Source organism: Mytilus trossulus, chromosome 6, assembly GCF_036588685.1.
Source record: "Mytilus trossulus isolate FHL-02 chromosome 6, PNRI_Mtr1.1.1.hap1, whole genome shotgun sequence".
NCBI lineage: Eukaryota > Metazoa > Mollusca > Bivalvia > Mytilida > Mytilidae > Mytilus > Mytilus trossulus.
This window is the reverse complement of record NC_086378.1, coordinates 39,131,029-39,150,359: the sequence shown is the minus strand read 5'-3', so window position 1 is coordinate 39,150,359 and position 19,331 is coordinate 39,131,029. Positions and strand designations below refer to the sequence as shown.

Here is a 19,331-nt window from a genome sequence, read left to right as displayed (position 1 = left end):
AAATAACTGCACAGAAAATTACCTTGAACAACATAAACCCACAAAAGATCAGATAAAACTTGTGCACAATTTTAAATCTTTCTAATTTCAAACTCAAGATTCACTGTGTATATATGTCTCTGGAAAGAGTAAAGATAAGAATGTTGAAATACTCCAGTGGTTTATGAAACAAAACATTGAAATTCTACAGTTGAGCAGGAACATATATATTAACGTAAGATATATATACTGTTCCCAGAGTTGAGCAGAGCATTTTACTGTACTTATGAAACATATTGTTTTTAATCAAAGTCTGTGATATCAGAGACATATATATGTCTCTGGTGATATTAACTTGATGTCTTTAAAAAAATACAAATAATGACGGATTCATATTCAATATTTCATGGCAGCAAAAAATAGTGATTTCGACAACACTATAATGTACGTTCATTGAGGAAATTTACGCAAATGTTCCATAAATAATTTTATTTTAGGTCAATCGACAATTAAACATTATAAATAAATTAAAACAGATATAAATTCAGTTTCTCACGAGACAAAATTCGGCCACAAAATTCTACTGGCTACATATTTTTATATATATGACCAGAGACATATAATGTCTCTGATATGACAAAGTTGCCTCATTTCTTTTTTTGACATGTTAAAAGACTCTTTTTGTTTTCCTGATTGAATATACACTATAGTATTGCCGAGTGCTTCTGTTAAAATAAAGTTCTGGTCATGGTTAAAATAGTATGTCAGAATTTGTTAATCTTTAAAAAACAATTGCCAAGTAATAATCCATTTCCTAAAATTCACCTCCGGTAATATTCAGGTGATCGGAGGGCAATAAATTGCGTAATCGCACACCTGTGAATCAACAATCACAACTCTATTAAGGACCTAATTACCGGAAAATCGGACACACACAATTTCACTGTGTAATTAAACAAACTATTGCAAAGATATATGCCGTACCGAAAATTTTCTTGTAATAACAATTGAGCATTACCAGATTTGAAATTTTAATTATGAAATGCATATCATATAACAATATTTTTCTCAATAAATGCTGAAAGATAAATATAACATTCAAGTATTTTTTATTAGAAAAGAAATTATAATATGATCTGATATAATTTTCCCATTGCTTTTCTTGATTACCTATCCAGGTTATTCATCCCCGACTTGATTGCATGTTCTAAATTTTATCGACGAGAATCTCATTCTGGGCCGCGATCTTTAACGGGATTTCACGGAGTTGCCAATCTCTGTGTATATATGTCTCTGACATAACTTAGTCAAATCACCTTTAACCTCCATGAGTTGACCTCCATCAATTAATGACCATTTTCTCCCAATAAATCAAAAATACGACTTCTGATGAACATGTACAGTACCCTAAATTTCAATTACTACAATTGAAATGATATACCTTTAATGATCAAGCCCAACATGAAGTTTCAACTAAACAAATGAGTAGGTCCAGCAAGACCCCTTTTTGGCCACAAAATATAGCAGTTTTACAAAATTGTAAAAATGTAAACTTATAGTTATTTATTGCACATTAGAATACTTCTGCTACTTACATATGGGCTGATTTTGACAATACAATGCACATATCAGGTTAAGTCATGCTAAATCACTGAAATCTTCACACTTCTAGCATTTAAGTAAGATTTTAGACGGTTTTCGTGTAAAAGAAAGTGGCTGCATTCGTGTTCATCCTTAATATTGAAATTAAGTTGTATTTGATGATATTACATAACAGTGTTTAAAAAGAAGTCAAAATCTTTCGTCAGAAGAATCTGAAATTTGAGACCAAAATCTGTCCTTACCTTATTCCTTTGGAAACTATCTTACCAGATTGTCAATGCTACCATTTGCTCAATTAAGACTATCACATGAATATTCATACAATGTAAATTATCATCTTTATTTTTCAATAAATTTTAAAACTTATAAACAAATTGCTGTCATTTAAGTTTCCCTTTGTAGCTCAGTGTCAATAGAGGAAGTTAATTGGCTTTTAGCATCAACAAAATGATGGCAACAAGTAATTATAAAGCTTACCACTTTTTCTTGGACAGGTATAGGTGTTGGCTCTGTAACTGCAGGTTTGGTTTGCTTTTCACCTGTCTGATTACCTTTCCGTCCTTTCTGTGACTTCTGTAATTATACACAGAGCTGATTTAGATAGAATTACATTGATTTTTGGTTGCTGTAATTGATTGCAGATGTCTAAAGGAATATTTATTATTTACCTTTAATACAATAAGTTATGGTTTACAGAATATCAACATTGACAATACAACCTACTGGATTTCAGCTAATCACACCAGATTTGTAAGCTTGAGTCTTAAAATGAAGTCGGCCTTATATAAAACTGAAGATTAAGGATAAAAAAGAAATATGAAACGCATATACTATATTACAAAATTAGCATAAATAAACATGGATGGATCATAATCTGTTATAAACAATACCCTTAATATTTTTTTTTTCGTCTTGCATCATGTCAATAATGTATTCATTTAACCTACAAATTCCTCACAAGGATATTTTAGGGATCTTCCTGTGACTGAAAAGTCAATAGTACAGGTACTCATATAGTTCTGGTCTGAACTGCCTTATTCATCTAATTTGCCTGCATTTAATGGAATGATCTCTTTTCAACAATGCAAACACTGGATAAGCCAGGTTAATAGATTAAAGGTTTGCTGTATTGGCCTCAAGACCTGTAGAGTCGAGGGCCAATACAGCTGATCAAGCATCTGAACCATGGCCAATACAGAAACAGCCAGTTCATAACACTTTTATTAAGTAATCCAACTTTTTCAATACAGACTTGGTCTGAATGCTGTATTAAATACGGACTGGCAATGAATCCTTTTTCAGTATTGGACGGGCCTAAAAGCAATATAGATCATGACCAGGAAGACATTACCAGTATGACACAAGCTGTTTTGGTAGTATTAGGGCTATTTTAATATTTGTACCTTCCAATATAACCATATATTGTGAGTTTTTCTCATTGTGTAAGACTATAGTGGCCTGTAGTTGTTCAATCCTTGTCCACAAATCTTCGATGTATAGTTGTCTCATTGACAATCATACAACATCTTTATGCATTATTTACATACTGTGAATTCACTGTTATTTGTGGGCTTCCAAAGGAGTAGGTCTGGTAAGGACCAATTTTGGCCTCAAATTTCAGGTTCATCTGACGAAAGTTTTTGACCACTTTTTAAACACTTAAGTGTCTATTTTATTTGAATGAATAAGTTTTGGTGAAAGATTTTAACTAATTTAGTCATTAAAAACGGTCCGATTGAAGCTCAAATATGAAAAATCTACCAAATATGCCGAAAAATGTCACTTTTCAGATGGTTTTTGTCAAATATGAAAGTGGCAGCATAAGTGTTCATCCTCAATCTTTATATATGTTATGTTTTATCATCAAATACAACTTACATTTCAATATTAAGGATGAACACGAATGCGACCACTTTCGTTTGACAGGAAAACGGTATAAAATTTAACTAAAATGCTAGAATTGTGTAGATTTCAGTAATTTAGCATGACTTAATGGTGTTAGGACCCAATATATGTGCATTGTATTGTCAAAAACAGTCCATATTTATGTAGCAGAAGCATTCTACTGTCCAATAAATAACTAAAAGTTTACGTTTGAACAATTTTGTAAAACTGCTATTATTTTGGGGCCAAAAGGCGTCTTACTGGACCTACTCCTTTGGTAGACTTTATGGATATAAGAAAATGTTCTACAAAGTACCAATTTTCTACAAACAGATTTAAATACCAGTGTCCATGCTTCATTTAGAAGGCTCCATTCAATTTACTGCTGTTAAAGCCTTTCAAAATTCTTATATAGATTTGAGGGTACAGTTAATAGGGGATTTTAGGTGCTTAAATATCTAACAATTTTAAAGAAAGAGGACTTTCTTTGCCATACAAAGAAACCACATATCAACAGTTTTGAAAATTGCAAATTAGTAAACTCATTATTACAACTGAAATATTGTGTACATAAGATTGTACAATAGTTGCTTACTATTCAACATTCCCGACAAAAATATTTAAAACTTTTAGAATCACTTGCATACCTTTCCTTGAGTTTTATTTAGATGTAATTTTTCCACTTCTGGATCTTTGGCTTGCTTCCTCGATTCAAATATTTTCTACAAAACAGAAACTATGCCATGTAAACTTGAAAGTTATAACAGGCTTTAATTGATACATGTATAAAAAATACATGTAAAAGAGGAAAACAACTTTTATGTGCACATACTTTAGTTATTCTTTGTGTTGTTGATCAATTTTGCAATTTTTAAAAATCTTATAACTAGCACTTTCAATTGGTTAGATAATTCCAAAACTAAAAAAACCCAGTAAAAACCAACATTTCAGAGGCAATGTGCCAAAACAGGTGTAGCGGGCAGGGGCTTGAAATGCTTCGACCCAAGAGTTTTTACTCAAATATTATGAGTAGTTTGTATATAACAAAGTCAGTATGACAAGATATGAGCTGGTCAGTATAGGCATTTGCTAAAAGTCACATATACAAGTTTTCTATATTTTATTCATTTCAAGAATCATATATTTTCAGTTATATTCAAGATATGACAAGATTCTATTCAGTATAATACATCTAGTGATTTATCTCTAAACTCAAGAGATATTTTCTTATTTATCTCTACACTCAAGAGATATTTATTAACTTATCTCTACACTCAAGAGATAATATGTCAGAAAAATACATAAAAAGGCTGAGTTCTGCTATCTTACTAAGAAAATAAAGTACCTAAGAGAAAATCCTAATTTCTAGTAAAATTTAGTCAGAAGACCTTTTTCTAACTATTTTTGTAAAAGTTGTAACTGAGACCTCACCAGTTACATAAAAAAAATGTTTATTATTATTAGTTATATTTCAGAGCCTTTCCTGAATAACTAATAATGAAATACAGTTTATACCATTCATAAACTGTTTTGTTTATTATAATTTCCAGACCTTTAGGAAATTATCCCTTAACTTTATTATAATTTCCAGACCTTTAGGAAATTATCCCTTAACTGCCTACTTTCCTATTTAATTCTATTTATTACAAGAAGACAAACGTTAACAATAAACATGAACTTCAATGAACAATTTCAATAATCCTAACTTTAAAAGATAAACTAGAAATAAAGCTTTAAAGAGTCCGCTAAAATGAAATATTCCTTTTTAACTGTGAAAACGCTAACTTTACTATTTTCCTTTACAAATTTACCTTTTAAAAAAATAAAGTTTCTAAGAAAAATTAACCATTTTGACTAAAATAAATAACGAGAAAATAAAAATACCAACTGTAAGAACCAAAAGTTTGAGCAGAACTGACGTCCAAGCGTCGAAATTACGTCAATGTTGGATTGTTGGAAAGTTGGAAAATTGTTGGATCGCGCGCTTGCCCGTCCAACTAAACATTGAAATTCTATAATCAATTACAAAATTCACAATAATATACAATTTAAGTACGCTTTATATAATAAACATTTTATGCATGGTACTAAACAAATTTCTATGGTAACTAAAATACAACAATGTATACAGCGCCACCGGAAGTCACAATACGTAAACAACACTGCGAAAAGTTTGAGTGTCACCGGCGGATCAAAATGTGAAATATCAAGGATAATGAGCATTAACATCAACAAAACATTGAAGACGTTGACTACAAATACTAAAAGAAATTACAAGAAGTATGTAAATACAGTTGCCAACACGTAAAAATAGTGTTTTTATTGAACAATCGTCCCAAGTGACACATGGGTTCTACTGCGCATGTCAATACATTTCATTCATAAAATTCTAGCACAGGTGCGTGGAATTTACTACGATTTACTACAGTTTCTACAAATGGATCTTCACAAAATTACAAGACTTTCAGTTGGATTATTCAGTGGATTATTATTATGAACTGGTAAATTATAACATGAACTTCAACTTGTTTATCAAATAAACAAATGACAGTAATTCAATATTTCTAGAAAACTCATAACATTGTAATTGTTCTTACTATACTTATTAAATGTTAAATAAAACTTATTTGCCTCAATTATCATATGTTCCAGACTACAAGCATTACAAGTAGTATAATACAAGTAATTTCACACAATTACTGTTTCCTACATAATAACTTTCATAAAAAATACAGAATATTAAACAGTATGCTCTATTAATACCAATTTTAAAACATACATCAAAATATCTTACAAGTCTACATACTAGACTTGCATGTCCATAACACGTCATAATGAAATACATGTACCCTAGGTTCGTACTCTACATTTTACCCCCTTTCCATTATTTGCGTCCCCGCAAATAGTTTTAACTTATAAATGCAAAAGTTTACAATTAAAGTTTGAAATATTTTCTTCTGCTTTACACTATTCCAAAACTGCATGACATTAGTTTTCTCATCAACACAAATACATCATAATATAATACCAGATACGTAAAAATTATACATAATTATATTCTTTTTATATATTTACAGGTACACCTGAAGTTTCACCATTTTGACCATCAGCACGAGGGCAGTAGATACCAGATAAACATACATATATGTACCATATGTGGAAAATTACTGAACATTATGAACAAACTGGAACATGGCTAAAAACCAGAGGTTCTCAGAGGAAAATTTTAGTTACCATGCAAACAGTACCAAAATATTTAAATATAAGTTCAAAAATATACTCAAAATTTTACTTTTAACACTAAAAAGCTTTTGACTATTTCATAAATAAATTACTTTTAATCTTTCAACTTTCCAAAAATATATTTTCAGTCTAGATAAATTTCTAATAATTTCTACCTTAACCATAAATTACATGTACTTTTGATATTAACAATTCAAAAAAACAATACCATAACATTTCTATTAAAAAAATTAAAAATACATGTACATCTTATTCAATCTAAAATTAATTGTCTCTTCATGTAGCTACCAGCTGGGACTTCTTCTGTTTCTTTTGTGCAACTGGAGCATTGTTGCTATTGTAGGGGGTGGTTCTGGCGGAGGAGGTGGTTCTGGCGTCAGTTCTCTTTCTTTATTGGTCAAATGTCTACCTATTTCTTCTTTGGATACCCCCTTTCCAGACTCTAGATGTGAGTCATGAAATTGCAGTCTTCTCATTGCAATTTGGTTATTTACTTCATGTGTGGCTTCACATTTACATGTAAATAGCATCTTAGGTTCATGTTCAACTACTTCTGCTGAACCAATTACTGTATCTTGATCATACATGTATGGGTTTATAATACTACAGGTACTAGTATTACAAGTAACATCTTGGCTTATGTTGGCTTGGCTACTATTACTTTTAACTAAACATGGTGTCATTGCTAATGGAGATCTTTCTGAAAATTTCTCAGTGGGTTGTAAAATGCAATCTTGGACTGTTTCAGGAGGATCATCATCAAGTCGGTCAATGAAAACATCAACAAAATTTTCAGACCTTGAGGGAATTTCATAGTAAGCTTCCCCATAAATTTTTCGTATAAATTCATTTCTTTGACCAATCTGTGTACAATGGACAGCATTACCACCAAGCAGTATAATTCCTTCTGTTAACTTTATGTCAGCAGGACCCCACTCAGATTTCATCAGAACGTCTAGTCCTAACAAAGCTTCATCTTCTATATTGGCAACTATCATTTCTGTATTAAAACATAAATTTCCTAATTTAATTTCAAAATTAGCTTTCCCTAGCTCCTTTAGGGGTTTACCATCAGCACAAGCTAAAGTATTAGACTTTTCCAAGATTGGTCTATTAACATGAGGAATTTTATTAAAGGCATACACGGATAATACTGTCCGGACTGCCCCTGTATCTACAGTAAAATTTACCTCAGACCCTTGGATATGTCCTTCGACATAGACTCCATCACTTCGGAGTACTTGTCTTACAATAACATTACTTGCAACTGATTGTTCAATTCCTAAAATTGGATTAGAACAAACTAAATTTGTATCTTCTAAAGTGTCAGAAGATATATTACTATTACTACTAGTTTCCTCTTTACTATTACTATTGCTACTAGTTTCCTCTTTACTATTACTATTACTACTAGTTTCCTCTTTACTATTACTATTACTACTAGTTTCCTCTTTACTATTACTATTACTACTAGTTTCCTCTTTACTATTACTATTGCTACTAGTTTCCTCTTTACTATTACTATTACTAAAAAAATTCTGTTTACTATTACTATTGCCACTAGTTTCCTCTTTACTATTACTATTACTACTAGTTTCCTCTTTACTATTACTATTACTAAAATGTGTCTGTTTACTATTACTATTGCTAATATCTTCCTCTTTACTATTACTAAAAGTTATACTGCTTGTTGGCTCTTGTACACCAATATTGTCCAATTTATGACCGTTTTCATTTAACTTAAGGGCTAACTTCTGGTCAACTGGGTTAACCCTTTCTAGTTTAATGTATATACATCTGACAGGCTACTATTATGGTTTTGGGGAGTGTAAGGTTTATTCGTCTGTCTTGGAGGCATGGTCTTGTTATTCCTATAATCGGTTACTCTATTTGGATTATCATAACATTTTCTGGCATAATGACCGGGTTTACCACAGTAGTAACATTTTGGAATGTTTTCTGGGTTATTGGTTCTTTCCAAATTGTTATTCCTATAATTCCCATTAGGAATATAGGGTGGGGCATGGACATTGAAGGCCTGTCTGTCCAACTGTCCTGCTACTGATGTCTGTATCACATCTTTTCTTTTCTCGTCTAGGTACATTTGATTAACCATCTTTTGTAATTCATCCTTAGTTACTGAAATTAACTCTTTTTCTGAACTTGTGGAATTTTGCTTGTTGAAATTGGTGTTCTCTTTCTTTCCTACAGCTAGATCTGATTTTGGAAAATTTTGTTTCTTCAGTTGCCTAACCTTGGAATTTTTTACTGAAGTACCCTCATTTGTTTCAGAAGTAGTCTCCTTGTATGTGATGACCTCTTGGACTGCTTCCTCTATAGTTTTGGGGTCTTTATGAAGTTCAAGGTAAATTCTAGCTTCAGTATCAGACAGTCCCATTAAAAATCTTTGGAGCAAGTCTTCCTGCCTGATTTTTGCATGTCGGTTAGAATATGCCTTGTCGTATAAGCGTTTTAATTCTGCAGCATAGTCTGCAGTGTCTTCATTAGATTTCTGAGTACGCCTATTAAATTGTATCTTGTATGCTCTTTTATTTTCAAAGTCCCCAAATCTATTCTTAAGTTCTGTAGCTAATTTTGAGTAATTGTTAAGTGTTTTACTATTTAACTGGTCAAACACAAAATCCCCAGCTTCCCCTTGAAGTCTGGTTAACAATTCACCCAATTTATTTCTGTTATCCCAATTTTGTAAGTTTGCTACTGCCTCAAACCTATTAATCCATACCTCCCATTTTTCTTTTCCTGTGAAAGAAGGGAGTTTGGCATTGGAAAACCCAATTTTTGACTTTGATTGTTTACTTTGGGTTATAACATCTGTGTCAATACTATTAGTATCAATATCAGAGCATGTGTCACTAAATATTTCATCATCAGATTCATCACACTCAGATGCTGATGTAAAATTTAAATTACTATAAGAGGTAAAACTTGGTTTACTTTTTCTAACTCTAGAAAATGAATTACTATGATTAGCAATTGTTTTACTTTTAGCATGTTTTGGTTGCTTACTTGAAGCATTACTATGCCTATATTGTTTTGTAATGCCAGTAAAAGCATTTTGAATGGCTGTTACTACTTGACCAGTCATATCTTGTATAGCTACTTTAATAGTATCTTTTACCCCAGAATCACCTTGATTTTGAGGTTCTGACTTATTTTCTATATCATTTTGCTTTCTATTTCTGGAGGACATTTTTGGAGAGCCAGTTTTTCTAGGACTTGGCCTCTTGCGTAATTGGGATCTGGGTCTAAAAATTACTGTTTCTTCTTCTTCCTCTGTCTCTATGTTATACAAGTCATGAGAAACTTCATAAACTTGATCACTTTCAGAATGACATGGTTCGTCATCAGTGGTATAGACAGTATGGATTTCACTGTCTTCTGTTTCTGATTCATATTGGCTACTATGTCCCTTATTATAGGTGTCGGTCTTTCTTGAACGAACAGACCTAGGTTTACCCATTGCACTGTTAATCTATTTCACTTCAAAAGGTTCGTATCACAGGATCCAATAAAGTTTAATGAATCCCACCGAGGATGCCAAAATTATGTAGCGGGCAGGGGCTTGAAATGCTTCGACCCAAGAGTTTTTACTCAAATATTATGAGTAGTTTGTATATAACAAAGTCAGTATGACAAGATATGAGCTGGTCAGTATAGGCATTTGCTAAAAGTCACATATACAAGTTTTCTATATTTTATTCATTTCAAGAATCATATATTTTCAGTTATATTCAAGATATGACAAGATTCTATTCAGTATAATACATCTAGTGATTTATCTCTAAACTCAAGAGATATTTTCTTATTTATCTCTACACTCAAGAGATATTTATTAACTTATCTCTACACTCAAGAGATAATATGTCAGAAAAATACATAAAAAGGCTGAGTTCTGCTATCTTACTAAGAAAATAAAGTACCTAAGAGAAAATCCTAATTTCTAGTAAAATTTAGTCAGAAGACCTTTTTCTAACTATTTTTGTAAAAGTTGTAACTGAGACCTCACCAGTTACATAAAAAAAATGTTTATTATTATTAGTTATATTTCAGAGCCTTTCCTGAATAACTAATAATGAAATACAGTTTATACCATTCATAAACTGTTTTGTTTATTATAATTTCCAGACCTTTAGGAAATTATCCCTTAACTTTATTATAATTTCCAGACCTTTAGGAAATTATCCCTTAACTGCCTACTTTCCTATTTAATTCTATTTATTACAAGACAAACGTTAACAATAAACATGAACTTCAATGAACAATTTCAATAATCCTAACTTTAAAAGATAAACTAGAAATAAAGCTTTAAAGAGTCCGCTAAAATGAAATATTCCTTTTTAACTGTGAAAACGCTAACTTTACTATTTTCCTTTACAAATTTACCTTTTAAAAAAATAAAGTTTCTAAGAAAAATTAACCATTTTGACTAAAATAAATAACGAGAAAATAAAAATACCAACTGTAAGAACCAAAAGTTTGAGCAGAACTGACGTCCAAGCGTCGAAATTACGTCAATGTTGGATTGTTGGAAAGTTGGAAAATTGTTGGATCGCGCGCTTGCCCGTCCAACTAAACATTGAAATTCTATAATCAATTACAAAATTCACAATAATATACAATTTAAGTACGCTTTATATAATAAACATTTTATGCATGGTACTAAACAAATTTCTATGGTAACTAAAATACAACAATGTATACAGCGCCACCGGAAGTCACAATACGTAAACAACACTGCGAAAAGTTTGAGTGTCACCGGCGGATCAAAATGTGAAATATCAAGGATAATGAGCATTAACATCAACAAAACATTGAAGACGTTGACTACAATTACTAAAAGAAATTACAAGAAGTATGTAAAAACAGTTGCCAACACGTAAAAATAGTGTTTTTATTGAACAATCGTCCCAAGTGACACATGGGTTCTACTGCGCATGTCAATACATTTCATTCATAAAATTCTAGCACAGGTGCGTGGAATTTACTACGATTTACTACAGTTTCTACAAATGGATCTTCACAAAATTACAAGACTTTCAGTTGGATTATTCAGTGGATTATTATTATGAACTGGTAAATTATAACATGAACTTCAACTTGTTTATCAAATAAACAAATGACAGTAATTCAATATTTCTAGAAAACTCATAACATTGTAATTGTTCTTACTATACTTATTAAATGTTAAATAAAACTTATTTGCCTCAATTATCATATGTTCCAGACTACAAGCATTACAAGTAGTATAATACAAGTAATTTCACACAATTACTGTTTCCTACATAATAACTTTCATAAAAAATACAGAATATTAAACAGTATGCTCTATTAATACCAATTTTAAAACATACATCAAAATATCTTACAAGTCTACATACTAGACTTGCATGTCCATAACACGTCATAATGAAATACATGTACCCTAGGTTCGTACTCTACACAGGGTTCTAAATTTTCAGAGTAGACAGAACATGTCCTGCAAACCATTTTATAGTTTATATTATTAACCTAGTTCTTATAGTTTTCAAATTAAAGTTTGAAAAAATGTATATTTCAGGGGCAATCACTCAAATACAGGCATCCGGATTATCTTGTCTCGCAACTACAATCACGACACAAAGTTTAACCCCGGTAGAAATAAAAATAACCAGATGCTCTGCAGGGCGTAGCTTTATACGACCGCAGAGGTTGAACCCTGAACGGTTGGGGCAAGTATGGACACAACATTCAAGCTGGATTCCGCTCTAAATTTGGATTGTGATTAAATAGTTGACACAGCATAGGTTTCTGACACAGAATGAATGTATTCAAATGAACTTAAAATTTTTGTTTTCTCTTAGAGCAATTCACTATGCTGTTGAATATTAATCCTCTCAAAAAAATGTTTGAAGAAATTTTCATTTTATTTATGAAATTTCAAATGAGAAAAATTGAACCCAATTTTGTAATCACATCCCCCTTTCCCTTATTCCAAAACTAATTTCAATTAAAATATTCTAATGGAGTTTGCAACAATTACTACTCATTTAAATACATCATAAAATATTAAGATGTAAAAAAACTGCTTGTTATCACTGAATGGTAAAGATTATTTAAATTTATCAGTTGGTAGTAAAAAGTGAATATACATTGTATATTGTATATAACAAAGATTTAAGTTGATTCTGGACAAAGAAAGATAACTCCAATTAAAAAAAAATCTTGCAGATATTTCTTGCTTACTATACTGGACAAAGAAAGATAACTCTTAATTAAAAAAAAATTTGCTATTTCACAATATTGTGAAATTAGATATATCTTGCCATTGCACAATACTGTGCAATTGAAAAGACTTGCTATTGCACAATACTTAATATAATAATTTTAAATCCTAATTTGGACCAACTTGAAAACTGGGCCCATAATCAAAAATTTAAGTACATGTTTAGATTCAGCATATCAAAGAGGCCCAAGAATTTAATTTTTGTTAAAATCAAACTTAGTTTAATTTTGGACCCTTTGCACTTTAATTTAGACCAATTTTAAAACTGGACCAAAAATTAAGAATCTACATACACAGTTAGATTTGGCATATCAAAGAACCCCAATTGTTCAATTTTTGATGAAATCAAACAATGTTTAATTTTGGACCTCGATTTGGGCCAACTTGAAAACTGGGCCAATAATCAAAAATCTAAGTACATTTTTAGATTCAGCATATCAAAGAACCCAAAGGTTTCAATTTTTGTTAAAATCAAACTAAGTTTAATTTTGGACCCTTTGGACCTTAATGTAGACCAATTTGAAAACGGGACCAAAAATTAAGAATCTACATACACAGTTAGATTCGGCATATTAAAGAACCCCAATTATTCAATTTTGATGAAATCAAACAAAATTTAATTTTGGACCCTTTGGGCCCCTTTTTCCTTAACTGTTGGGACCAAAACTCCCAAAATCAAAACCAACCTTCCTTTAATAGTCATAAACCTTGTGTTTAAATTTCATAGATTTCTATTTACTTATACTAACGCTATGGTGCGAAAACCAAGAAAAATGCGTTTTTGGGTCCCTTTTTGGCCCCTTATTCCTAAACTGTTGGGACCGAAACTCCCAAAATCAATACCAACCTTCCTTTTGTGGTCATAAACATTGTGTTTAAATTTCATTGATTTCTATTTACTTTAACTAAAGTTATTGTGTGAAAACCAAGAATAATGCTTATTTGGGCCCTTTTTTGGCCCCTAATTCCTAAACTGTTGAAACCAAAACTCCCAAAATCAATCCCAACCTTTTTTTTGTGGTCATAAACCTTGTGTCAAAATTTCATAGATTTCTATTAACTTAAACTAAAGTTATAGTGCGAAAACCAAGAAAATGCTTATTTGGGCCCTTTTTGGCCCCTAATTCCTAAAATGTTGGGACCAAAACTCCCAAAATCAATACCAGCCTTCCTTTTATGGTCATAAACCTTGTGTTAAAATTTCATAGATTTCTATTCACTTTTACTAAAGTTAGAGTGCGAAAACTAAAAGTATTCGGACGACGACGACGACGACGACGACGCCAACGTGATAGCAATATACGACGAAAATTTTTTCAAAATTTGCGGTCGTATAAAAATGAAGAAGCTAGATTTTTATTTTAGTAAGAAGGCAGCAGATAACGAAAGCCAAAACGTTTTATCTAATTCGCCCAGCAAAGATGTAAATGAGCCATGTACATCGTTTTCACAAGACGTCTATACTTTAGTTTAAGTCTTACATGCAGTATTAACATTTAATTATACAGGCTCAATAAAATCACCTTGAAAACATCTTAGATTTATTTCCCTTACTTATAAGTCAAGACTTAAAAGTAGCCGTTCGATTTCGTATTCCCATTGTCATTTCGTCCAAAAGACTATTGATTCACCTAGGGTATCTGTGTTACAAATGACCTTCTACCGTTGTCGTAGAAACCTCTCATTTGATTTTAAAATGACCCTCGTGAGAAACACCACGGGTGTCTTGTACGAAGCAGGACCTGCTTACTTTTGGAGCACCGGAGGTCGCCACATTTTTTCGGGGCCGTGTTTTTCATCTGTAGTTAGTTTTCAATGTTGAAAGTTTTTGCTTGTCATTTTGTGTCTTATCTGTTCCCGGGTTTCCAAATTACGAAACCCACTAGGATGTTACTATCGTTTCTTGAAATATGGTATAGTAAGAAACAGATAGGGTATTTATCATTTTCATCATAAAATGGTCCAAAAAAAAATTCGCCTCGCTCCGCTCGACAATATATGCTTGCACTTTATTTTAACTCAGCTACGCCCCTGCAAGAGACAACCAATACCAATGAAATGGCATTAGCAAGTGTACTAAAAACACAGGAACACTGAACATGTAATGGTTGGAAATATTTTCTAAGAACCAATAAAAGGTAGAGATTTTTTAAGGGGAATCTAAGATTGTAAATGTTAACTACCTTCTTTGCTTCACTGTATGGTACATCTACTACTGATTCCTGTTAGAGTAAAACACAATAGTAGAAATAAACAACATAGTTATTTCTACAATATGAATACATTTTCTGAAGCAAATATGGCAATAAATATGCAAATGTTTTAAAGGAAAAAAGAAATTTTTCACTTAATGTGGAATATTTAACAAAGCAAAATAAGACTTCTTTGTAGCCATATCTGTCGAAATCTTTAAAGTCCTTCAAAGGAAAATCTTTTTCTGGATTTGAAATTTCAAAGAATCATGCAGAATAAGGATGATAAGGCTAGGGTCTTGTTTAAAATCTTTTTTTTCATAGCAATCTGATTTTTACATTTTGATTTATATAGCAAAACAATTTTTTTGAATGTACCACCTTTCTAATACAGCCTTTATACACAATTTATATTCCATGGTAAACCATGTGTAAGTAAAAGAACAAAGTTCCAATTTCAAATATTGTACACATGAGATCACTTAACATGCAATTATCTATATAATAAATATTTCCATGGGCAAAATATTTTCAAACAGTTGATCAGCTCTGATTTTGAACTTGTCCCAGACATTGATGATATAAATCAAGTATTATAAAAATCTTGCAAAAAATGTACGAGTGAGAGCATTAACAAGATTGGATAGACACCCAATATTTCTAAATCCCCTCCAAACTGTTCATTTGGGGGACTAAAATATAAATAGTCACTGTAGGAGGTATGAAAAGAGATATTCTTTATTACCTGAAATCCAACAGAATGTTAATTGTACTGATAGGCAAAACAAGTTGATATACTAGTAATCTAGACACTTTTGTGCAGAAATGTCACTTATAATGATGTCATAAACATTAAGGGCATACGATACAGTTACAGGGAAGGTAATGACGTTGCTAACGTAATTTGTTATTTTCGCGACGTCAAACTATGATATATCGGGAAAAGATGCATTTTTCGACTGATTTTTATCATTCAAACTGATTTAATTTGAAAATGAGTTCATGGACCCCTATTTTTCAAAACGGCATTTAGTTTAATTTTGCAGAGAGATTATTCGACCCAAATTTTATAAAACTGTAAATAGAGGATTTTTTTTAATTGTGATAAACATGCAGTAAAAAATTACGTTTTTTCCTCAATTCACGAACATTTGATAAATATGAGTTATTTCTGAATAAAAAATTGCATATTTTTAAAGATATTTATAAAATACAGAAATTACTGATTATTTAACAAAAAACAATTTGTTTTTATCTTTTATAACAAAAAAGTTATGTCTTTCTTTCGAAAAAGAAATTACGGCCACAAATATGAATTTCGAGCAAATATATAAAATTTCGACCTCATTTTACTCAAAAAGTAGCACATGAAGGTATATTTTTTATTACATATTTGATTTAATCAGGTAAAAAATAGCCTATATGCAAATTTTCATGAACTTGTAAATACAGGATCAAAACTGTATCGTATGCCCTTAAAATCAACATATTTGAACAAAAATGACCATTTTACACACATGTTTTGAAAGAAATAGTTTTAGCTTAATTCATCTTCATTAGACAATCACAAGACATGTATTTCGTACCTACCTCTTCACTTGAGTCATGGTCATCACTGGACAACAGAACTGAAGGGTCTTGACTGAATCTTTTTTGACTGAAAGAAAATGGTTATATCATACTTAAATCATCAATATGGATGTATGAAGCTTATAATGCTACCTGAATACATTTTACATATGTAATAATAGACATCATTCAACAAATTAACAACTCCTATAAATGTCCATATTATGTATTGATCAAATGGCTCTCAGGTTATATTTCCAACTCCTATTTCATCTACAAGCATACAAACCATTTTGTTTTCTAGTTCTCAGTTTCAGAATATTTTCAAATATGGTTCCAAATGATGGCTCCCAATTTGACATATATTTTCCCTTTAAGTTTAATGCAATCAATTATGTCAATTATTTGTAGTTTTTATTTAAATGCATTTGGTAGGTCTTGTATTAATGATCATTACTACTTTTCAAATCTATCTACTGTAAATTCAGAAATTATTGCGAGGTTTTAATTGTTGCGAAAAATGCGACAGAGTTGTAAACGCAATAATTTAAACTCGCATTTTGAAATGTTTTACAAGTTTGAAACAGGATTTTTCTCAAAATCATAATAATTAAAATCGCATTTCAGTCTAATATGACAAAATCGCAATAATAAATGCACGCAATAATTTCTGAATTTACAGTATTCAAGTCTTTTTCAATCTAGGATTTAATGGTCATTAACACAATGTATCATAGCTATAACATTATCTAGGTAAGAAATGGGTATTTTTTAGGATAGCAATTTTGGTGGAATCAAATACTTGGTACAAATACTAAAAAAAAACTGGAAATAATAGATAAGTGTTAAGTCAGCTATTACAGAAATCCTTTTTTTTTTTTTAGACTTATTGGTGTGTAACTGGCAATTTGTGTTAGAAAAATAAGCAAAACTCTTTAAATTTCACTTTCTCAATCATATATACATCTCCTTAAATCACTTAGCTTATTTGAGGCAAAATAATCTGTTTGCAATTATTACTGATAATTTGTACCATTGGTTAAATTTTTCATTTATTTTTAGACCTGATTCTTATCTCTTAAGATCAAATAAAGGCAAGGATATTTGTGGTATTTTATCTTTACTGTGAAATTTATTCAAGACCAGTCCTACAGAGTTCAATAAGAAGAACCTAGAATTTAGTAGATTTGTGTCTGATATTTCAAGTACACAGAAGCATTATGAATTTATATATGAATAAAGACAATTAATAGCAAAAAAAAATATACTGATTTAACAAAATTCTCTGTTCATCTTTTTTTGTATGTCATATGTGCTGGCAAAACCGAGAAAAATGAAGCAGACATTAATATGTATATATTTTTCCTTGATAATTTTTTTTTATAGAAAATCAATGTGAAAATTAAAATTCTGTCTGTTATGTTAAGAAATCACACTACGGTTGACAAGTAAAATTTATGTTGCAAAATCCTTTCCTTTTTTCTTATAATCTTGAAATATTAAATTTTGTACAACAAAGAACTCACCTATTACAATTCTTATGTCCAAGGTAAAAATAAGCTCCAAACAGTGTCATAATGTGTGAAAAACAAAATACCAAATTTAGAGAAAAGGTGGCTGTATCGATTTCACTCAAATGAACACTACTGTAAGTGAGAAGCGAACATGAAAATGGGCAATAACACCTGTCCATCAGGTGATAAATCTAATTACCCGCTAAAAAAACTGTGATAATTAGTCAACTTTCCTAACCACTGTCTCATTATAGCTATAACAAAAAAAATCAATACAATTTAATTGATGAAAGGCAGCTAATATGATTTGTCAGAAATAAGACATAAGTAATTAGAGTTGATAACACCATGTCATTTGAATAAAAACCGTTAATTATTTCTCTGAAACTTTTCCTATTACTATCTAGATATCTTTGCATTTTGATACTTTGTGGTTCACACATGATTTCATTTACAATTTTACATAAAATTAAATATTTTCGAAATTATTTGAAATAAAATAATATGAATAAAAGGAAAATGACAAAAATATCAAACCCTTCTTTTATTTTAAGGCTATTGCTCATGACATATCTATGCCAACAACAAAAAAACAAGATATCAAATTACTATTTTGGGTCACTTGTCATGTCATATACATGTATCACTCCTCCTTTGACAAAATTCAACTGAACTTCAATGTTATTATTGTAAAAGAAAAAAACTAGAGGCTCTAAAGAGCCTGTGTCGCTCACCTTTGTCTATGTGAATATTAAACAAAGGAAGCAGATTGAAAATTGACTACAAAGGTCAATAACTCCTACAGGGGTCATTTGACCATTTCGTTCATGTTGACTTATTTGTAGATCTTACTTTGCTGAACATTATTGCTGTTTATAGTTTACCTATATCTATAATAATATTCAAATTTTGCGGTCGTATAAAAACAGCAAAATTTCCTTAAAATTACCAATTCAGGGGCCGCAACCCCAAAACAGGTTGTCCAATTCATCTGAAAATTACAGGGCAGATAGATCTTCATCTGATTAACAATATTACCCTTTGTCAGATTTTCTCTAAATGCTT

General features: G+C 30.9%; 1 protein-coding gene across 5 annotated transcripts in view; it reads right to left on the bottom strand.

The window, feature by feature from the left end:
* LOC134721329 (E3 ubiquitin-protein ligase TTC3-like) overlaps positions 1–19,331 on the bottom strand; it is a 120,412-nt gene that overhangs the window by 44,010 nt on the left and 57,071 nt on the right. For 4 of the 5 annotated variants that reach the window (XM_063584249.1, XM_063584250.1, XM_063584246.1 and 1 more), the window contains 4 exons: positions 16,774–16,840; positions 15,175–15,213; positions 4,113–4,187; positions 2,059–2,154 (listed from right to left, as the gene is read on the bottom strand). In XM_063584249.1, the coding sequence (XP_063440319.1) occupies positions 2,059–2,154; positions 4,113–4,187; positions 15,175–15,213; positions 16,774–16,840 (277 nt within the window). Of the gene's footprint in view, positions 1–2,058; positions 2,155–4,112; positions 4,188–15,174; positions 15,214–16,773; positions 16,841–18,278; positions 18,389–19,331 lie in introns of those variants that run through there. The other variant, XM_063584251.1, reaches the window with a different exon arrangement.